The sequence below is a fragment of the Octopus bimaculoides genome, chromosome 24, assembly GCF_046866305.1.
Source record: "Octopus bimaculoides isolate indiv1 chromosome 24, ASM4686630v1, whole genome shotgun sequence".
NCBI lineage: Eukaryota > Metazoa > Mollusca > Cephalopoda > Octopoda > Octopodidae > Octopus > Octopus bimaculoides.
In genome coordinates this window covers 20,552,926-20,577,445 of record NC_142951.1, presented here as the reverse complement: position 1 = coordinate 20,577,445, position 24,520 = coordinate 20,552,926, and the positions used below count along the sequence as shown (strand labels likewise).

Sequence of the window (24,520 nt, the reverse complement as noted above, 5' to 3'; positions counted from 1 at the left end):
TTTTTAAGTCTGTTACTTATTCCATTGAATTCTTAGGCTGAACTAAGTTAATAAATGTAAACAAACCAACACCAGTTAGAGGACACGCAGACACACACACAGTTTCCATCTACTAAATTCACCTACAAGGCATTGATCAGCCCAGGGTCATAGTACAAAACATTTGCCCAAAGTGCCCTGCAGAAGGATTGAACCTAAAACCATGTGGTTACAAAGTGAGCAACTTAACCACACAGCCATGCTTGTTCATAGATCAAAATCCATCAAGTAAACCTATGATCAAAGTTATTCCAACCATGACCATCCCATCTTATTCATTCACTTTGTTTTTATCAGAACACTGTGTCTGGGACTATATCATCATTTAATCTAATGTGTCTTTCCTCACTTTTTTCTCTCTGTGTGATAGGTTGAGATTTGTCTGCTATTTTTAGCAGGTCAGTTGACCATGTAAGGGGCCTAGTTGTGACTCATGATGGTGACTGCGATGGTAGGGTGGCAGTAAGGGTGTTTGGTGCAAATAAAAACAGCATTGCCATTCTCCACCACCATCACTGCTCCACTCTACCCCACCACCACTACTAATACCATTTCCCCCCTCTTCTACCACCACCACCGTTACCACATCAAATGACTTCAGCTGTTCAGAAATGTGGAAATACTACCTCAAAATAATTCAAGGTGGGGTGGGGGTTGCAATGGTGGGTAAGATGAGATGAGATGGGTGTGTAGAGCAGGGTGCAGGTGGGATGGGGCATGGGGAGAGGATGAATGTCAGGTGTGGTGCTGTGGCAACGTGTGGTTTGGTGTATGTAATGAAATGCGGTGTGGTGTAGTGAGGTGCAGACAGTGGTGGAGGAGGAGGTGGTGGTGGGGTTGCAGTGGTGTTTTGGAGTGAGGGCAAGACAGGTAGAACTTTGCAATCATTTCATTAACACCAAACACCACCACCACCACCACCACCACAATCAAACCAGGCACACCCCACCCCTATCCTACCCACTAATTAAGTTAGGATATTTCAATTAGTTATAATTGCAATTAACTTGAAGTTAGATGGCACAGTTGATATGAGTGCAGGATGAAATACTCTACAGTTATTTAATTGGGGTCCTTTATATTCCATGTTCAAGCCCCTTCAATGGTAAACTTTGCTTTACACACTTCCGGGATTGATAAAATAAAGTACCAATGAAGTACTGGATTCAATTTAATTGTCTATGTCCCTCCCCACGTACACACCTCCAAATCTGTGGCTTGTGACTATGTTGAAAATTAAGGGTATAGCACTGGCAGAATTGTTAGAATATTTAACAAAATGCTTTGCATCTTTACATTCTGAGTTCAAACCCCAGCAAGGTCGTCTGTACCTTTTATGTTTCCTGGATGATAAAATAAAGTAGCAGTCAAATACAGACATTTATATAATGCCTACACCTCTCTCTCCTGCAAAACAGTTTGCAGCCTTAAACCTATGCTAGGACTCATTATATTTATAAATCAATAGAGAATCCAGGGTACTCTAACGACGGAGTGTCCAAGGTACTCTATCGACAGAGTGTCTAGGGTACTCTATTGAAGTAACATTAACTCGTAATAACCATCTATGTACATCATACTTAACCCATTCGCATTCTAAAAATAAACAACCGTTGAAATCTCAAAGCTATGAGATGCTTAATTCAAAACATGATTAATTCATGATTAATTCAAAACTGTGAATAAATAAGCATTACATTTGAGAGAGTGAAGGAATGTGGCTTAGTGGTTAGTTCATTTGGCTCAAAATTGTAAGGTCATGAGTGATTCCCAGCTGCATGTTGACCTTGAGCAAGACACTTTATTTCATGTGGTTGGGCTCTCTGTCAGTTACAATGACAAGTGTTCCAGTTGATCAGATCAACCAAACAGCTTGCTCATGAAATTGAAGCGTAAGTAGCCGAGTACTCCACACACATGTACCTTTAACATTGTTCTCAGGGAGATCTAAAATGATATATCAAACGAGACAGGGCTGGTCCATTCAATTACAGGTACAACTCATTTTTACCAGCTGAGTGGATGGGAACAGCATGAGATAAAGTGTCTTGCTCAAGGTGAACATGCAAATGGGAATCAAACTGATGACCTTACAATTTTGAGCCAAATGAACTAACCACTAAGCCATGTACCTTCACTCTCTCAAATGTAGAGCTTATTTATTCACACTGTTTTGAATTAATCAGGCATCATCTCACAGCTTTGAGATTTCAATGATATGGTTGTTCGTTTTTAGAATGATAATAAAGGGTAATTGTGAGAGGCAGGATTTGGCTGGTTTAAGGCTAAAACAGGTAAAATATTTTGGTTGGATATGGCCAGTTTAAATGCTAAAGGGTTAATGTTTATACACTGTTGACAGGCAAGATACTGGGCTTTTATCTGAGATAAAATCTCATTGAGACATGCTAAGTCAAAAGCAAAATATAAATCAGCAGTAGATGAAAACTTATGTCAGCATCACTCAGCAAGAACACCAGATGCATTTCAGCCTAGCTGTACGTTATCAATGATGTTTACTCACAATCATCATGTGCCTAGATGAGATTTTCCCCATCTCTGTTATAGGAAAGAGTGAATAATGAATTTATAGATACTATGATTAGCTGTCAGGGTGAACTAAAACTGGGTGTACGGGAATCAAAGCAGTGTTGAATTAAATTAGCCATCTATATATCATACCTAATGCATATGCACCATGACTTTCAGTATGACACATAGATGGCCAGTTATGTATTTTATATATATTTTATGTTGTAATTAATCAACCAGTCTCATTAGTTTGTATTCTGTAGTGGTGAACCTGACAAAGGAGTGCCTGTGTAACTTGGTACAGAGCAACTACCTCAAGGAACTATATTCAAAAAGCACCAGCATTTTTATGCTTTTCTTTGTGATGTCTGTATCTTTCTCTGATGTAAACAAGAAAAAAGACATACATATGTGATGGTGGTGGAGGTCATAGCGGATTTTCTGATCACCCATCTTCTCCACTCACTATTCTTGGGAAGATTGTGAGAGGTACAATCCCCAGCCACCTCCTCCATAGGGTCCTATTAAAACCAACTATCATTACTCTTTCTAGCTGGATTCCCAAGCCTAACCAATTGAGACTATGGATATTATCCAACCATCTCAGTCTTGATCTACCCTTAGATCTTTAGCTGGTTGGCTCAAATTGATGAATCTATCTTACAATTCTTTCCTGTGACATTCTAATCACATGTCCATAGTATTGGACTCTCAAAGCAGAGAAGTAGCAGCTCAACCTGGAGAGACTCCCTGATGTCAGAGCTATGTACCCTATTGAGTAATGTTATTCTGGAAATCTTCCAAGCAAACAAAGGAAACTAATTCTAATGGTACTACAAATTACTGATACAATCTATTGGTCCCAGCTCCTGAAAGAAGTGTCACCCTTTTTCCGATGATGGAGCGGGATTTGAACTCAGAAGGCAGAGCTACTGATTCTGTCAATCCACCAACCTGAATTAGTATCCTTTTCTTTAATATCTATATTGACTCCCAAAAAGATGAAAGGCAAAGCTCACCTCAGTGTGAATTGAACCCAGAATACAGAGAATCCAATCAAATACAATCAGGCAATGAATCTAACATATCAATGACTCAGCCAATTTAATACTTTTTATACACACACATACAATAATGATCATTATTATCATTTAATATCTGATTTCCATGCTGGGATGAGTTGAACAGTTCAACAGAATCTGACAAGCCGGAGGACTTCACTGAACTCCAATGTCTGCTTCAGCATAGTTTCTACAGCTGGATGCCCTTCCAAATGCCAACTACTTTACAGAATGTATTGGGTGCTTTTTCTTAAAATTCTTTGGGGTACTGAGATCACCAAATAACTTACAAGACAAGATGTTTCAACTGAGTAACAAATGGGTGTACCATTGAAGGAGGTGGCTTTTTGCTAGATGAGAGGTTAAAAAGTATGACAGAGGGACAAGAACAGGTGTTTTTCTGTAGAGGAGATACAAGGCTACCCCAAATGGGAAAAATGAGACGGAGGTGATGAAATGTCAGAGGGTACTGTCAATGAACAAGAAAGTGAATACAAGTCAAATTTTTGTCACTAGAGTACCTGAATATTTTTACTAAGTACATCCACCTCTCTTGGTCTTAGGCAAGGGCAAGTTCCAACAAGTCCCGTATGGAATTAAATATTGTTCTAACTCCCATCCAAGTCTTGACATCATCTTGGAGGATGTAGAAGGGCTGGCACAGGACTGCCAGTGATGGACCTGGTCAACTCTACATATGCTGACACCTCTGGGACCACTAACTTGGAATGACCCCAGTGCCATCAAGCAAGAATATGAAGCAGTAAGCAGCCCATCCAAGTATTTCGCTGGGTTTTGATAATCTTGGCAACACCAATCTCCCCCTCAGGATATGGGGGTTGTTGGACTCGCAAAGATCTCATCCACTTTTAACAGGTTTTGTTGCTTTTTCTAAAATTCTGCTAATTACCTACACACCTTCCAGTCACTGGGAAGCCCAGTGAGACACTACTTTAGTCAACGCTGATAGCTTCTACACACTTTCCGTCTACTGAATTCCACATACAGGTACAGACATAGCTGTGTTGTTAAGAAGCCTGCTTTGCAACCATGTAGTTTTGGGTTGAGCCTCAGTGAGCATCACCTTGGGCAAGTATCTTCTTCTATAGCTGTGGGCCAACTAATGCATGTGAATGAATTTGGTAAATAGAAACTATGAGGAAGCCTATCATGTGTGTGTGTGTGTGTGTCCGTGTCCTGGTTTTGACATCACATGATAGTTTTAAATAAGCATTGCTGTCATGTAAGTGATGTTGAGGTTTGTTTCCAGTCTTATGAGAAACATGTCTGGCCATGGGAAAATATTAGCTTGCCTGGAAACAGGTGAGGGTTGGTGACAGGAAGAGTATCTGGTTGTAAAAAATCTGCCACAATGGATTCTGTCTGATGCAAGCATGGAAAAATGATGATGATGATGTTGTTGCTGTTGCACATTTAAGATGTATTTAAAGACAGGATTTTTTCAGATAGCACAGAAGATACCTGATTACCAATGGCCAAGTTTCAATGAGTAGGAAAGTGATATCTAGCATGATACATAGACAAATGAAATTTCTCACTGAATAACTTACACGGCTGATTTGTTTATAGTGACAAAATGTTTGTGTTGTACGTTAGTTCACTCCTTCCATCAAAGAGACATCGTCTGTACAAATGTGCCACACATCAGGATGTCAAAGTCATCACAGAGCAACATGAAATGAAATGCTCTGCTCAAAAACACAACCCATCATCTGGTCAAGGAACTGAAGCCATGATCTTGCAACCATGAGAGCAACACTCTAAACACTTTTTCGCTCTTTTACTTGTTTCAGCCATTAGGCTGTGTCAATGCTGGAGCACCACCCTTGTAGAGTTAGTTGATCACATCAACCCCCGTACCTGTCACTTATTCTATCAGCTGCTTTTGACATTATCAAACCAACACTGGCCGTCAGGAACAAAGAAACACACACAAACACATATATATTAACATATACATGTATTTATACACACACTGTAAAATAGAAGAGCAACTAGCCATAGAGAACACACCATAAACGAATATTATGTGGTCTTCCAAACCATCCAGATCAGTGATTCTCAACCATTTTTTACCTATGGACTCCTTTGATTCCTATTCTATTCTACAACACCTCCATAGCCATCTGATGTATATTAAAAACAATTCTACTGTATTTTTATAATTAGATATAATTAGGAATTGTATTAAAAAATTCAAATATTTTGTGTATTGTAGAAGTAGAAGCAATTCATTGCACATAAATTTTACAACAAAATCTTATATGGACTCCAAAAGACCATACTGACCCTGGTTGAAAATCATTGATCATTAGCAATGACCTGTCCAACCCTTGCTAACATGGAAAGCAGATGTAAAACAATGATGATGACAGTTGTAATACATATAATATATATATATATATATATATATATATATATATATATACATTATTTACATTATCTACATTTGACGGATATTCGTCCTCATCTTGTTTGTTGTTAACACAACGTTTCGGCTGATATACCCTCCAGCCTTCGTCAGGTGTCTTGGGGAAATTTCGAACCTGGGTTCTCATTCCTATCGATGTTACTATTATTATTATTATTATTATTAATCAGGTCGCTGCCGTGAATCAAACTCGGAACCTTGGGGTTAGTAGCCCGCGCTCTTAACCACTACGCCATATGCCCGTGGGCAATTATGGGGTGAATTTTAAGGCTTATAAATCTATTATTTTTCTATCCTTCCTCAATACCGGTTCCCATATGCTATTCATATCTGCACTCGGTCTGCTTAGGAGGTTGTTGTGTCCTAGCATATGTGCTGCTTCTTTTAGTTTTCGTATTTTCCAGTGTTGTTCCCTGTCTATTATTTTAACTTCATCCTACAGGGGGAGGTGGTTTCCATTTTTCCATACATGATCAGCTATACCCGATTTATCGATATCTCCTCATGTCACAGCTTTGCGATGTTCTTCTAACCTTATTTTGAGGGGGCGACATGTTTCAAAATAAGGGTAGAAGAACATCGCAAAGCTGTGACACGAGGAGATATCGATAAATCGGGTATAGCTGATCATGTATGGAAAAATGGAAACCACCTCCCCCTGTGGGATGAAGTTAAAATAATAGACAGGGAACAACACTGGAAAATACGAAAACTAAAAGAAGCAGCACATATGCTAGGACACAACAACCTCCTAAGCAGACCGAGTGCAGATATGAATAGCATATGGGAACCGGTATTGAGGAAGGATAGAAAAATAATAGATTTATAAGCCTTAAAATTCACCCCATAATTGCCCACGGGCATATGGCGCAGTGGTTAAGAGCGCGGGCTACTAACCCCAAGGTTCCGAGTTTGATTCACGGCAGCGACCTGATTAATAATAATAATAATAATAATAGTAACATCGATAGGAATGAGAACCCAGGTTCGAAATTTCCCCAAGACACCTGACGAAGGCTGGAGGGTATATCAGCCGAAACGTTGTGTTAACAACAAACAAGATGAGGACGAATATCCGTCAAATGTAGATAATGTAAATAATTCCTCATCTCTTAAATATAGAACTGTAATATATATATATATATATATATATAATGGGCAAGTGAAGGTGCATGGCTCAGTGGTTAGAGCGTTGATCTTACAACCGTGAGGTTGTGAGTTCAATTACCAAGCTGGGCAGCGTGTTGTGTTCTTGAGCAAGACACTTTATTTCACGTTGCTCCAGTTCACTCAGCTGTAGAAATGAGTTGCGATGTCACAGGTTCCAAGCTTTATCGGCCCCTTTGCCTTTCCCTTGGATAACATATCAGTGGTGTGGAGAGAGGAGGCTGGCATGCATGGGCGACTGCTGGACTTCCATAAACAACCTTGCCTGGACTTGTGCTTGGGAGGGTGACTTTCTAGGTGCAATCCCATGGTCATTCATGACCGAAGAGGGTCTCCTCATATATGCAATCAATGACCCATACAATATTAGGTTTTTAATTGTATTTAGATGAGGTGTGTCCAGGTTATGCACAAGTTCATGTAAGGAATACATCTCAGTACGGAAATACATCTCACCTAGTATGGCAGCAGGTATGCATGTATTGTCTTCCTCTCATATATTCGCAATATGGTCAAATGGTTAAGAAGTTTGCTTCAACTCATACCTTGTGAGTGAAATTGGGTAGATGGAAACTGTAAGGAAGCCTTTTGGTCAGATTGTACAAGAGGTACAGTCTTTGTCACACACCACACTATAATGCTGATTCTAACTGAGAATTACATTAAGGGTTCATGTGCCTAAATGTTCTGGGTATAAGCTGCAGGACCCTGGTTCAAGAATTCTAGGGTTTTGACAAGTATGAATCCACCTCACAGCCGCTGCTGTTCGCAGGGCTACTCTGACCCAGAGTAGTATAACATGTTAGAGACCAAGCTGTAGGTTCATTAACATGTCATGGAATTGCCTCAGGTAGAAGATCATACACAGACACCCCAATGGACCTAGGACAGGTGAGGCCTTTTGGGCCTTTAACTGCTTATCTAGCAGAAGGTAACTCCATACAAATCCTGCATTTGATAACGACAGGGCTTGTGGCATTAGATCAATAGAGGTTTGACAGATGAGAGTCCACCACTACCACCACCTACGCATTAATTCAGGAGCAGGTAATTCAAATGATATCAAACGAGTGTATCTTCATCATTGAAATTAACAAAGTTCCATTCATTCATTCATCCATATATATAAATATACATATAATGTGGAGATGTAGTACTGTGTGATGCCTCTGTAGGCCAATGAGGTCCTGGCATTCAGCCAATGCTATATAATGTTACAGGAATCATACTGCTCCTCAATGAATCAGCAGAAACATCGTTTTTGTGTATAATGGGTGAGTCTTTATGTAGTTACTTGCTCTGCTATAAATAGCAGCTAAATTTCTCTCAAACCACACAGCTTACTGTCTGAAAAAAAAAGGATATATTGGATAATGTAGTCCTAGATAAACAACAGAAGCTGTTTATATTATCACTTAGGTAAGAAGATTCTCTTTGATAAAAATAACTGGCTGGTAACATCAAGGATGGTGCATCTCCTATGCACATGCTGGACTGCATCTAAAGTGCCAGGGGTGTACTCAACTGATTGACTGTAAACAGTTAACAGGCACACTGAAGTCACCAAAGCCCACAGGTACACTGTTTCCTATCACTGCTATAATGGCCTCTGTTCCTCAGATCTGCCTGGTCTTCTTCCCCTCAAACACTCCTGACCCACTTCTCTCTCCACTTATTGACATCCTTGTTGCACAACCTCATGCACTCAGCACCACATAAACTACTATGACCAGTCCCTGCTCCCCATCCAGAACACTATTCCCTCTGGAATATTCTCCCTGCTCATGTCTTTCTCGCATGTGTTAACATGCAACAGCTTAACCCATTAGCATTTAAATCAATCACCTCCAGCTCAAATTTTCTGTTTTACACTCAAACTGGTCAGATCCAGTCTCTCACACCTACTCTACAGTATCACTCTAAAAATAAACAATATAATCATTGAAACATTGAAGCTGCAAGATAATGCCTAATTAATTAAAAACATCATCATCATCATTGTCGTTTAACGTTCACTTTCCATGCTGGCATGGGTTGGACAGTTTGACTGAGGGCTGGCAAGCCAAAAGGCTGCACCAGGCTCCAATCCGATCTGGCAAAGTTTCTACAGCTGGACGCCCTTCCTAACGCCAACCACTCTGAGTCAATGTGACAAAATAATCTGAAAGCTAAAGGGTTAAATGGAATCGTACCAAATCTCACATGAATCTCCAGACTCATCAATTCAAAAACAGAAATAAATACATCTTTTTATAATAGGCAGCTTCAACTATATAAAGTTTGAAAGAAGACAGGATGGCTACAGCTGGAATGCTTTTGTGATCACAGATCTTCTGGACCATGGGCTGATCTGAGACTAAGCAACATGTGTAGCAGACTGTCTCTGATATTATTGTATTTCTAAGCTTCAAATGAAACCAATGCCAGTTTTAGAATATATCACAAATATCCCTGAATGGAGGAAGAGATAAACCTCACATCTCCCTGGACAGGATCATAGTCAACTGCAGCTAATTTCCTAGAACATCTAGTCCTTATTCCAGATTTACATTCCAAGCTCAAATGCCACTGATGTTGACTTTGCCTTTCATCCTTTCATAGTCACTAAAATATGTCAAGGATTGGAGTCAGTATTCCCTCCCACTAAATTTCAGACCATGTGCCTATAGCAGAACGGATTATTATGGTTATTATCATTATCAAGGCAACAAACTAATAGAATTGAGTTAAGTGACATTAATATTCAGACATCATAAGATGGCAAGCTAGCAGAATCAAAGAGTCTAGGAGAGAAAAATTTGAAAAGAAATAAGAATTTCTAATGAAAAGATGAAGAATAAGATGGGTAGCAATATCTTCACTGAATATTCAAAAAGTTTATGAAGAAGTTAAAGATGAAGGGTGTACAGGGAGATGAGGTTGGCATGGAGAAATGGTTAGAATTTAGGAAAAGAAAGAAAAGAAAAAGATGATTAAAGAACGGTGGAAAAGAAAATAATGAAAGAAAGAAAGAAGGTAGGAAAAGGGAAAAAGAAAGGAAAAGTGAAGAGATGAAGATGCAAAAGAAAAATCTGGAAACTGAAGAGATTAAAATAAGTAAAAAACCTTGACACCAAGGTCAAATGAAGAAGTCGGCTAATTAAAAACTCTTTTATCTTTCTCCCTTTCTCCATGTTTCTCTGTCTTTTTTTTATCTCAATTTCACTTTCTCTCTCTATCATTATCTCTATGTCTGTCTCTCTTTGTCTATCTCTCTTTATCTCTGTCTCTATTTGTCTGTCTCTCTCTTTCTCTCACCCTTTTATTTAAGATGTCGCAAAAACAAAAAATAAAAGGAAGAATGAGAAGACAGAAAAAAAATGTTTCAGAATTAACTGGGGGATAATTCTGGCCATTTTATGGACCCAACTAATCTTAAGGTAGGGTAAAAAAAAAAAAAGGGATTCAATATTAGTAGCAATGACAACAGGGTGGGGTGGAAGAAACGTGTGCATGTGGAGGAGTGCTAGTGAAATAAAAGAAATTGTACTGTAAATGTAGGGGGTGGAATAGGTAGGAAGGGGAAAAACAAAGGTAAAACCCTTAGGAAAATTAAATACAGGTATGTGTGTGTGTGTGTGTGTGTGTGTGTGTGTGTGTGTGCATGGAGTATGAGGTTTACAACAAGGAAGGGGACAAGAGGGAGGTAAAGAAAACCAGGAGAGAGTCTGGAAAAATATATAATTTTAAAGAAAGGGTGTATATAACAAAACAAAAACAAAAAAAAAGACTGGTAACATTATATATATATATATATATATATATATATATATAAACTTACAGAGATATACAGAAAAGGTGGGGGGCTGCCTTAGGAAAGAGTAAAGTATATTCCTTTTTTTTTTTTTATTATTATTATTATTATTATTATTATTATTATTATTATCTAAGGGAAGAGGAGAGGGACTTTAGTGAGACTTTTCAGCAAAGTTATTAATAGCCTTGGGATAGAGGCAGAGATGTAGATAATTTGTAAATAAATATGACCAACATAAAAACACACACACACATATATATACATACATGGGAACATACATAAATATACATATACATAAAAATATACATAAATATAAATGTACATACATACACAAATATAAATTTACATACACATAAATGTAGAAACACACACATAATATATACACATAAAAATCTATATACATACACACACCTAAATATTAAATGCACACACATACACACCTATATGCACATGGGTATAGAAATATACACATACATGCAAGGATATATACATGTATTGTGTGTGTGTGTGTGTGTATGTGTGGGTGTATATATATATATATATATATATATATATATACACACACACACACATACACACACACACAAGCATGTATGTATGCAGCATGTGTGTGTGTCATGTGTCTATATATATATATATATATATATATATATATATATATGTATATATGTGTGTATATACACGTATAAAACAAAAGCACTGACCAAGAAATCTTTGTATTTTTTCCTCGTTGTCCATGTGGCTTCTACCTTGCATATTATTTCCCAAAGAGAATCCCAGGAAAGTGGAGGTACTACTTAGATTCATGGCACTGGCAGAATGGCATCGATGCTCCTTGTTACATCCCGCACATTCCATTCACAGACATCCTCACACCTCCACCTCTCTCTCTCTCTCTCTCCACCACTCTCACTATGACATGCATTCTTATTTTTCGCCTCTCACCCTCCCTCACTCACTCATTCTCTATTTCTTATTCCCCCACCCTCTTCCTTCCACACACACACTCACAACTTTCTTCTCTGATTCTATCTATCTCTATCCTGTCTTAGTTCTTGCTCTGCACCCCCCTCTCTCACTCTTCCTCTCTTTCTTTGGATATCCTTCTCTCTCACTCTCATTGCTATGTGTGCTTAAGAGCTGGTGAGTATATGTGAGTGAGTGCTTGGATGTTTATGTGTTAGTGTGTGCACAAGTCTGCTCATCCTACACACTGTCTCTTTATCTCTCTCTCTCTCCAACATTTCCCCCTCTCTGTCTTACTTCCTCCCTCCCTCCCTCCCTCTATCATCCTTTCTACCTGAATTATCTCTCTCTGTCTTCTCTCTGTTTCTCTACCTATCTCTCTTTGCATCAACCTATGTACTGTATATGTCTATCTGTGTGTGTATGTACCTGTTCGCCCTACCCCCTTCCATCACCCCCAAATTTCTCTCTCCAGCCAGCCAGCCAGCCAGCCAGCCAGCCATCTACTATTCTTCCCAACTACACACCAAAGTTGAAAACTTAATCTAAAACTGAGCACACATACATACACGCATGCATGCATGCATGCGTATATACATGTGTGTGTGTGTGCATGTGTATATACATGTGTTTGTGTGTGTGTGTGTGTGCGTGCACATATATATCTATATATGTGTGTACAAACGAAACATGTAACAAAATTCTGCTACTCAAAAAATAAATAAATAAATACAAAAAGCAGAGATTTCATAAATACTCCAACACAGTACACACACACACACACACACACACACACACACACACACACACACACACAGTAATTCCAGATGCAGTATTATTCCAGTATGATATTCCTCTTCAGGTTTTATTTACCAAACCAATCCAGGTGAAAACGACACACTTGAAATATCCTCAGTCACCAATGACAGAGCCTTTAGGTGGACATATGATTTCCCAGTAACAGCAGCCTGACCATCCTCAAACTACACCCTACCACTAATCTTTAACAAGAAAAAAAAATGAATAACACATTGGATAATGTTGTATTAAGATACATTATGTCAACAAAAAATGCAGTTTGTCAGGGGTAGATTGCCTTTGATCATAGGCCTGCTTGACCAAGGTTGACCTGGGGTTAACAAAAACAACCACCAACAACTAGCACAGCTCATGTATGTGTGTGCTTGTGTGTAAGTATGTATCTGTACATACACACACATTGAGATATGTGGCACAAAAGCTTTTGAAGTCTGAGAGGTTCTGAATTAAGGGCTTGTGTTGATCAAAACAGAATGGAATGTAAAGGAACTTTCAAGCCCTTCATATACTCAAAGTGTGTGTGTGTGTATGTGTGCATAAGCAAGGAAAAAGTGTGTATATGCGAGCAAGTAGGTGAATGCATGTGTATTTGATAGGAAGTGAGCATGCATATCTTATCTTTCTTTCGGTCTTGTATATATGTATGTGCGTATATATATATATATATATATATATATATATATATATATATATATATATTATTACACACACACATACTTGTGCCTATGTTATGTGTATATTGGAATATACTGCAGCAACATTGTAGGTATGTTATTACACACACACACACACACACACATACACATGTGCATGCATATTTAGTATCACACATATTGCAGGTAATTCAACATCATACCAGCATCAACGTGTGAACTTCATGTTGCTGATGTAAATGATGATGATGATGATGATGATGATGATGAAGATTATGAAGAACTGGTGAATATTCAGATGGAATTTCAGGTGATGTTGATGATGATGATGATATAGAAAGCTCACATGTCAACATAAGTGCAGGTTGTGTGACACTCGTGGATATATAAATTTAAGTATGTATACATGTATATGTATAGGTGCTTGTTTGTGTGCATATAATACTTGGTGCTTATAAAAAAAGATATGTGTAAGTGTATATGCATGAATGTTTGTGTATGTGTATGTGTGCGAGCGTACCTATTTCTGTGCATAAAAATACTTGTAGTTCAAGGCAGCCCTTCCTGAAAAAATGTTGGGTGGGGGGAGGGAGAGAAGAGACCAAAAGCCTTGAAAAGAGGACCTTGTCTAAGCATTTCTGTCTCCAAATATATATACTTATAGAAGATTGGATTAGAATGTAAAATAAAATTAAAATAATTGGCATAATCTTTTTAAAAAAGATGAAAGACAAAAAAATACCTGGTGTAATATTTCATTTAGATATATTAAATCTTTTTACCTTACATTCCATACCCAGCTCTTTCTCTCTCTCTCTCTCTCTCTCTCTCTCTCTCTCTCTCTCTATATATATATATATATATATATATATATATATATATATATATGCACACACATACATACATGCACATATGTATATAGGTGTACACACACATGTATATCTTTATCTTCTCTTCTGTGTATCCCCCCCTCCTCTTCTGCCTCTGTAGGAAGTGGTGCACCAGCAACTCTGGTTACATACCAAATTAGTCGTGAGAAGGCCACACCTGGCCACCCCCATTCTCTCATTCTTCCAGGCTCAGTAATCGATATAAACAGCAACAAAGCTCCTCTTAACAGTAATAAATACTAACATCAACACTACTGTCGCCAACCATAACAACCTACAGACCAATGAGGGAGCCTCTATATGGCTGCAATATTTACTAGAAACAGCAGCCATAGCCTACTATTTAAAAAAAAAATTATACAATGGCCAATATAATCCCTGTATATTTAAGTATATGGGGTGGTCCCAGCTGGAGTACTTTTGGTAGGGAGCCTCTATATGGCTGCAATATTTACTAGAAACAGCAGCCATAGCCTACTATTTAAAAAAGAAATTACACAATGGCCAATATTGTCCCTGTATATTTAAGTATATGGGGTGGTCCCAGCTGGAGTACTTTTGGTAGGGAGCCTCTATATGTTGCAATATTTACTAGAAACAGCAGCCATAGCCTACTATTTAAAAAAAAGATTACACAATGGCCAATATAGTCCCTGTATATTTAAGTATATGGGGTGGTCCCAGCTGGAGTACTTTTGGTAGGGAGCCTCTATATGGCTGCAATATTTACTAGAAACAGCAGCCATAGCCTACTATTTAAAAAAGAAATTATACAATGGCCAATATAGTCCCTGTATATTTAAGTATATGGGGTGGTCCCAGCTGGAGTACTTTTGGTAGGGAGCCTCTATATGGCTGCAATATTTACTAAAAGTAGCAGCCAAAGCCTAGGAAGAACACATTGAGCAATGTAGTACCTGAATGTATAAGCAAATGGGATGGTCCCAGCTGGAGCATCCAGGCTGACCAGGGGCTAAAAACAACAGTAACTACAGAACTTAAGCTTATAAGTTATAGTAGAGTTGTAGCAATAATATTATTATTACTACTAGTAATACTACTAACTACTACTAGTGGTAGTAGTACATAAGCACAAAGTTTTCAACTAAAAGTTACACATTATTGCTGGCAGACAGATGGGGGAGATTAAAGAGACAGACAGACAGAAACAACAAGACAGAGAAAGATGGTGAGATATAAAGAGACACATACAGAGAGAGAGAGAGAGAGAGAGAGAGAGAGAGAGAGAGAGAGGTAGCGAGGAAGAGGAAATAGGGAGAGAGAGAGAGAGACAGAAATGGATAGGCACATAGACATATCCAGGCAGACAGAAATATAGATAAACAGACTAGCTTACAGATTCACACACATACATAAACACAAGACATATAGAAACACACACAGGAATATTACACATTAGCATATTAGAAGCATTGATAGATGCACAAGAACAGGCATATAGCTTGGTGGTGAATGTTAACACCATTATTTTCACAACAGCAAGTGTGGGCCGAATCTAATTTGATCATTGAGGTACTTTGTTGATATCATCAGCATCATCATCATGGAAACAAGGGAGTTTCTATGTGGCTACTTGACCTGTAAGATTTAACAGTCATATTCCCTCAATGCATAAACAACATAAATCATTATCATCATTTAACGTCTGTTTTTTCATGCTGATATGGGTTGGATGGTTTGACTAGAGCTGGTAAGCCAGAAAGCTGCTCCAGGCTCCAGTCTGTTTTGACTTGGTTTCTATGGCTGGATGTCCTTCCAGCCATTCTGTTACATGTCACTGGCATGGGTGCCTTTTACATCTTACTAGCACTGGCCACAACCATGATTTCACTTAGTTTGACATGTCTTCTCAAGCACAGCAAATCGCCAGGAGTCTCAGCTACTTGTCATCACCTCCATGGTCACACAATCTCATATCAAGAATCTTCCAAAACAAATACTTAAATGTGCGTGCGCACGCGCGTGTGTGTGTGTGTGTGTGCAAAATTAAGGTAAACATACATTTATATTATTAGTTCCTGCATACGCCTTAGCATTACAGTTGATTGGAACCTGGATTGGGCAGTCCAAGTGCATTTGGATGCTCAACCAGAACAGATCACCAGGGATCACTTTATTGCATTAAGTTACAGAGAACTAGTGAATGTGATAATCTATGTGGAGTTTTTAGCATAACAGGAGCAGATATACCACATATACATACATATGTATATAATAATAATGATAATAATAATCCTTGGATGGAATTCATAAACATTTGATGCATTTCCACAAATCACATGTCTCTTAAGATCACTGTCTGTATTTCTGGGATGATTACAGTGTAGTCCATAATATCCATGGGTGGGTGATGGTGGTTTCATTCAATTAAATCTCATCAGTGCAGTACTAGCTACTCACCATCAATATCATTCTAACAGCCAATTTTCCATTCTCTCAGGGGTCAGTGTAAATTTCTTGAGACAAAGTTTTTAGAACTGGACACACACACACACTCTCTCTCTCTCTCTCTCTCTCTCTCTCTCTCTCTCTCTCTCTCTCTCTCTCTCTCTCTTTCTGTTTGTGTGTACATTGGTGTGATGTTGCATGCTATATATGTCTATGACATGTGCATGCTGTGTATCTATACAAAGGTGATGTTAATTGTTGCACAAATGAACACACATACAGAAGTACGTCAATGCCTATACAAATGTACACTGTTTACATAGATAATAACAGAGAAAGATATATATATATATATATATATATATATATATATATGCATAACTTTATATAAAATTATACACAAGCAATTAACGCACAGATTCAAATAATGCATGCTCACATGAATGAACCCCCACCTCATTATATATATATGTGCATACACAGACACAAACATACCTCTCTCGTTATATCTGTGGGTGGGGGGGTGTATGCTATTAATACCAACAGACATTTACTAATGAAAGGACTTAATACTGGAATTAGAGTCAGATTTATTATACATAGTTGTTAAAAAAGCAGCAAGCTTTGCCTCTGGAGGCTTTTTCAAGTCTGAAAAAGGTTTACAGAGGCAAAACTCTGGAGTTTTATATGAACCTGTAAAAAAGAAACATCAGAGTTTATATATATATATATATATATATATATATATATATATATGTATGTATATATATATATACATACACACAGAGACACATGTATACATCTGGTGATATGGATGTGTTCTATACCCATGAAATTTTGAGTAATGTAGAACTGAGTAAAATTCTATTAAATACATGTAAGACCAACAAAATGTGTTGAGTGCTACTTTCATTTGTTCACATACACATACATACATACATGTGTGTTCACAGACACACAGACATGCTCGCCTCTCTCTCTCTCTCTCTCTCTCTCTCTCTCTCTCTCTTCACATAAAGACACACGCATATACATATATATTACATTCTTTTGCTTGATTTGAAGCCATTCAGTAAGAGGGGCTCCTTGCTGTCCAGAGGACCAGAACAGCCACCCCAGCTACAATAAGCTTGGTTAATTAAACACAACTAAACTACCATACATTAAAACTAAACTAAACACAACAAGAACAAGAATATTGAACATAGAACACAAAATGTCTCTACAATGCAGATTAATCTTGAAATCTTTAGATTGACATCAAGTATTTTAGTAACAAGAAAACTGGTTATGAGACGTTTTGGTACAGCCACACTGGTGCCACCTATTTGGCATTGCTGACTTATTTGGCATAAGACATTTTAACCCCCCTCCCTCTCTCTTGGTTTATATGTGTGAGTTTCCTCATCATTATCCTCATGATTTAACATCTGTTTTCCATGCAGACGTGGGTTGGACAGCTTGAAAGAAGCTGGCAAGACAGAGACCTGCACCAAGCTCCACTAGTTGATTTGGCATGATTTTTATGGCTAGATGCCTTTCTCAGCACCACCTACTTTACAGAGTGGACTGGGTACTTTTCACATGGCACCAGCACTGGTGAGCTCTGTTTTGGCATAGTTTTCATGGCTGGATGCCCCTCCTGGTGCCAATTACTATAAAGAGTGGGCATATTTTGTCTTTGTGCATAAGAAGCAAAGGAAAGTTTTTATGTCAATTGTGTTCAGTCAATAAATTGTAATGTCTTCCTCTCTCTATCTCTCTCTCAGTTTTCTCTGTTTGTATGTGTATATTTTTGTGCATACATTCAGGTATGTGCATGTGAGTGTTTGGTTCCAAGTGTGAAAAAAATACTGTCATCAAAGCAGGTTCCAATATTCAGTCAGTGACGCCAAATTTTCAGCTTCCCAGCAGCTGCACCCATTCATCTCATACCAAAGAACATTGTCTCTCAAAGAAGAGATCAGCAGTAAAAGCCAACAAAACTGGCCGGACTTTCTTGGAGAGATATTCACCATTTCATTGTTAGTTTTATATCTTTATGTATTCATTTATTATCTATATATATATACATATATATTTTAGACTAACAGAAATACCAGGAGAAAATAACAAAGAAAGAAATAAAACAAACAAACAAACAAGAAAGCAGGGATGCTTGAGTACTGTCGTCAAGGTTACCAGACGTGGTTTCATATTTAGGCAATGGGCCAACGTATGTGGGAGGAGCAGTTGGTAAAAAACAGTGAAGCACCAGATTTGTATGTTTCATAATCTATCTTTAGACTCGATTCTCTGAGTGAGTTTAGACACAGCTAGAACCAGAGTTAACCTTTCGGTACCAGTCATGTACTGGGATGACTTGCAGGATTTATACACACACACACACACATATATATATACACACACGCGTGTTTGTGTGTGTCTAAGTCCTTGTCAGAGTGAATTTTCACATTTTTGTTTTTCACATTAAAACCTTTCCCAAAACTGTGTGGCCTTGCACTAATCTAAGAAATCATCATTATTACTATTGATATTGTGTATGTATTTACAGACACACACACACACATACTCACTCTCTCACAAATATAGATATACACCTTCACATACACACATAGTGAGCGCATGCACACACATGTGTATGTGTTGTCTTCTTAGGCACAAGGCCAATTTATGCTAGATGAAGTGGAGGGAAGATGTGTCTACTGAACTGACACAATCCCAAGTATATTCCCAGTATTTATTTTGTCAACTGATACTCCCTTCCCTCCTCTCACCATTGTTTTTTGTTACCTTCTTTTATCCAGGTTTTGAACTCAGTAAGTAAGCAGACAAACCTACAATGCCACACTACCGATATTGAAGTCTCTCATGCTTTAATATAGTACTTGAAGTCTATGGCACTCCTTGCCAAACTGGAGCCACCCCACGCACAGTCCTCAAGAACCAACTGCACCCTAACATTCCCACACACAAGAGTATCATTATATGGGAGATGGCAACACTTGATGACTGAAAGGATTAATACAACAAAGAAAGGATAAACATGGATCAGTAGGGATCAACATGAAGACTTCTATTCTAACTAGAATATTCTACAAAACCATGGGAAAACTATACACTGTTTATTCAGACTAATTCCTGAATCTTGGTTGTTATGGTCACATTTTGCCAGTTGTACCTCCTGGCATCTTCAATTGTCTATCATATTTAGAAACACTCTCAGAATTTCAAACCAAATTCTTTATAAGATCTAAGGAGGTAGATGGGTTTTGTTCCATTGTCCATACTCTAGTGTGTATTTGGGGGTTATTGAAACCTCAAGTGTTTTCATATTTGTAATATTGTTCCCTTGTTTAGTTAAACCAACAAATGTGAGATTGTTTGCGGGTCTATGATACAAACTTCCTGTTTTAAAGTGATCTAAATTAAAACCTTCCTTCAAAATTTTATGTTAATTTATGTTCATTTTGAGAAAGAAATTTGGCAACGAAAGGTTTGGCAACATTGTAGATAGGAATGTAACTAATATTAGAATACTCCATATGTGGACAATGGAATGAGAACACTCTGTAGTAGGAATATTTGGTAGTCACAAACCACCCAGCAATCAAACCTGGATCACAATATACAATACAAAAACAACTAAACAGACACGATCACAAATCACTCAAATACTGATTTCATCAAAACACTAAACACTCAAACTTCTGGTGGAACAGGATTTCATCTTTGGTACACTTTCTCCGACAAGAACATCAGCTACATGTTTAGAATATTTTAGCCACTAGCTTGCAGTAAGCAAGAGAACAGTATCTGCAGCTGTCATGACAATGACAAAAATGGCAGCAGCAGCACAACTGAATCATCTAATTCCTCAAATCCACCAAATCATTCCAATGGATTACTGTCATGTTGTCAAATGACCAGTGGTCTCCCTATCTCATTATTGCTGTGTGAATAAGGTGGTGAACAGGCAGAATTGTTGCTGCACTAAGCAAAATGCTTAGCAGTATTTCACCCATCTCTATGTTCTGAGTTCTCATTTTGCCAAGGTTGACTTTGCCTTTCATCCATTTGGAATCGATAAAATAAATACCAGTTGAGCACTGGGGGTCAATGTAACTGACTTACCCCCTCTCCTGAAATTGCTGGCCTTGTGCCAAAATTTGGAACCATGATTGCTATGTGAATAATTGTTCTGTTGTTGATAGTAGAGGCATCCTATACTTTGTTTACAATAAAGGAATATTTTTTTCATTTAAAAGTCTCGACAGAATTTGTGTCCATTCAGTCAACATTGGACTCAATACCAAATCATTACACAGCTGACCCACACACACACAACCATCTTATCATTACAAATGTAACTTCTGTGGTTTGGTTTGAAATTCTGAAAATGTTACTACTGAACATGAAAGAGGAGATTAGAGTGTATAAAAGCTAGAACACTGTGACTATAACAACTAAAATGAGGACATTAGTCTGAATATATCAATGTATAATTAATCATCTCAGAAATTCAAATGAAAATTAACCATGGAGAAGTTAATAATTAAACAAAGAATAAACATATATAACAATAATTAGCTAAGACTCTCAAGGAGGAGTAGGAAGAGCTAAGAAGTAAAGGAAGAAGCGCTTGCTAGCTAGACAGAACTAACTACAAAACAAGCAAGCATGTTGCAAAGATGCTTTTTTTTTTTTTTTGTTCTTGCTCTAACCTGCCGCTTCCATCTACAGACCATCTGTGGGAAAAGCCTCTGCTGCTTGGAACAGATTTTGGCTGTTTCGGTGGACGTTTTAGTGCCTGGTACCTGAATTCTTTGGGAAGTACCGGCCGCGGAGGGGGTATTTCAGGATTGCTTTCAGATCGAGAGAGTCTGATGAATACAAAAATATGAACATGTATATATGGATACAAATTGAGAATGTGTAGAGAGGGAGAGAGAATATGAAAGAGTGGGAGAGAGAATATGAAAGAGTGGGAGAGAGAGAGAGAATGAGAGACAGACAGAACAAGAGAGAGAAAACACAAGAAAGACAGACAGTATGAAGAGAGAGTGAGAGTGAGAAAAGCAGACATAGAGATTGTATGAGATTAAGACAAACAGACAGAACAAGAAAGGCAGACAGTATGAGGAGCGAGTGAAAGAGGGAGAGAGAGAAACAGACAGTGTAAGAGATAGTATGAGATTGAGAGAGACAGACAAACAGACAGACATGCAGTACGAGAGTGAGGGAGAGATATTGAAAGGGGTGAATGAAAAGATAAGAAAGTGATAAGAGGGGAGAATGTGTGTGTGTGTGAGAAAGAGAGAGAGAGATAAGAAGGAAGAAAATGAAAGAGGGATAAGAGGGGAGGATGCAAGAGAGAGATAAGAGAGAATATTAAAGAGAGAGAGACGAGGGGAGAATGCAAAGGAGAGAGATAAGAGGGGAAAATATGAGAGAGAGATAAGAGAGGAGAATGCATCTTGAAGGCAATTAAACAATACATTATAATGAAAACACACATGCGCAAAAAAAAGACAAATTTTCTCAGTTCCTATACAAAAAACTGAAGATATCTTAGACATTTTAATGCCAACCCTATATTCATGATAGTGCTCCATCACATGATATTATCACATCCCTGACCACACTGATTAACCCTTGTGATATGAACTCACCCAAGATCGCTCTAGTTCTATGATACCAATTTCTTGTTTTAAAGTGAGATAGATCAAAACCTTCCATCAAAATTTCATGTTACACTATTATCCATGGATAAGATTTACCATTATCCTTCATAAATATTCTACCAAGGAACAATAAAACAAACTAAGGATCTTATTCTGAGTAAGCAAAATAAACCAAACAGGACATTGACAACCAACAGACACATTAATAGGAATGAAAACATGTTAAACATAACTGCAGAACTTCTCTCACCAGCAGCCAATCACATATCAGTGTGATTTTGACACTTTAAGACTTTCAAATGTCAAACAGCATCAGAAAATAATTCCAATAGGCAATAGTACAAATATACAGTAATTATTTTATATATATATATATATATATATATATATATATATATATATACATAATATCAGGACAATTACCCCCACCCCTCCATAGGATAATTTCCCCCCAACGACAACTACCCCCGTTGGTTAATTACCCCCTCTCCAATATATTAAGAAGTTTTAAATCATCATCTGTTGTCGTCAGGAGTAATTGTCCATGGGGGGTAAATGTCCTAGACTCATATATATATTTATATATATATATATATATATATATATATATATATATATATATTCAAAGAGAGAGAGAGAGACAGAGAAGTAGAAGAAAAGAAACTTATGAGAGCAGAACATGATCTCTCTTATTTGTAAGAAATTACAGCTAAATGTTATTTGACAGAAAACAGATGTGATGGTCATGGCTGGACACACAGTAAGGCACTAAAATGTTGATAGAGAAACGCTACATGGATCAACATTATGTGAGAACTTTTAAAGTGAAGGTCACTACAGAGAATATGCAATAACAAATGTTAAATAGGGGAAGGGTTTCCAGCAGAATGCTTGCAATAGGTATAGGTATGGTTGTGGTGGTAAGAAGCTTGCTTTGCAACCATGTGGTCTTGAGTTCAGTTCCATTGTGTGATACCTTGAGTAAGTGTCTTCTACTATAGTTCTGGGACAACCAATGCCTTGCAAATGAATTTGGTAGACGGAAACTGTGTAGAAGCTCATCGTATATATATATATATATATTCTGTATTTGTGTATTAAGGATACTATTGGTTTCATGTAAAGAAAAATATCTTAATGTCTTAATTTTTCAAGCCAATCACATGGAGGAACGGTGTTTGTCTCCATTTTGGATGAAACACCATTCCTCCATGTGATCGGCTTGAAAAATTGTTACGATATTAAGATATTTTTTCTTTACATGAAACCAATGGTAACCTTAATACACAAATAAAGAAATTTTATCCACCAATGCAGTATTAAGCACTCATTCTCATTGTTCAACACTTACTTATGTGTGTAAGTGTCTGTGTCTATATATATATATATATATATATATATATATATATATATATATATATATATATATATATATAGATATATATGTCAAATCAAACATTAAAAATGACAAATAACAAAACAACAAAAGGACATACATAAGGAATGTATTAGCCTGACACTCAGTAATGGTGGAAAAACTGTTGATTTTTTACATTTCAAGCATAGCTCTTCATCGGAAAGAGGATCTCTTAACTAGAAATCTATTTTTAAAAATCTTCTCTATTCACTTTCCTCACTTTCAATCCGTGCTAATGGAGTAAATAATGTAGTTTTTAAAGCCATTTGGTGTCTACTTCTAGCATGTGGCACTGTTCATTAGTGCCCTTATTATAATTATATTTATATAATTACATATTTGTATTAATTGTTACCTATATGGTTTTATTACATGCTGGTTACTTAAAAAATCTTATAAAGATTTTATCCTTGATATATATATATATATATATATATATATATATATATATATATATATATATAATGTATGTGTGTGTGTCTGTGTTTGTCCCCACCACCACCATTTGACAACTGGTGTTGGTTTGTTTATGCCCTGGCAAAAGAAATTGATAGAATAAATATCGGACTTAAAAAACAAAAGTACTAGGGTTGATTTGTTTGACTAAACCCTTTAAGGTAGTGCTCCAGCATGAC

At 37.4% G+C, this 24,520-nt stretch overlaps 2 protein-coding genes across 13 annotated transcripts in view; both read right to left on the bottom strand.

Moving 5' to 3' along the window:
• LOC149131220 (uncharacterized) overlaps positions 1-11,871 on the bottom strand; it is a 42,638-nt gene extending 30,767 nt beyond the window's left edge. The window contains exon 1 of the mRNA XM_089341508.1: positions 11,752-11,871. The gene's annotated coding sequence lies outside the window, so the exon portion shown is untranslated. The remainder of the gene's footprint in view (positions 1-11,751) is intronic.
• LOC106874417 (uncharacterized) overlaps positions 1-24,520 on the bottom strand; it is a 397,411-nt gene that overhangs the window by 87,423 nt on the left and 285,468 nt on the right. For 4 of the 12 annotated variants that reach the window (XM_089341509.1, XM_089341512.1, XM_089341510.1 and 1 more), the window contains one exon: positions 21,509-21,667. The exons of the other annotated variants lie outside the window; for them this stretch is intronic. In XM_089341509.1, the coding sequence (XP_089197635.1) occupies positions 21,509-21,667 (159 nt within the window). The remainder of the gene's footprint in view (positions 1-21,508; positions 21,668-24,520) is intronic. 12 annotated transcript variants of the gene reach the window in all.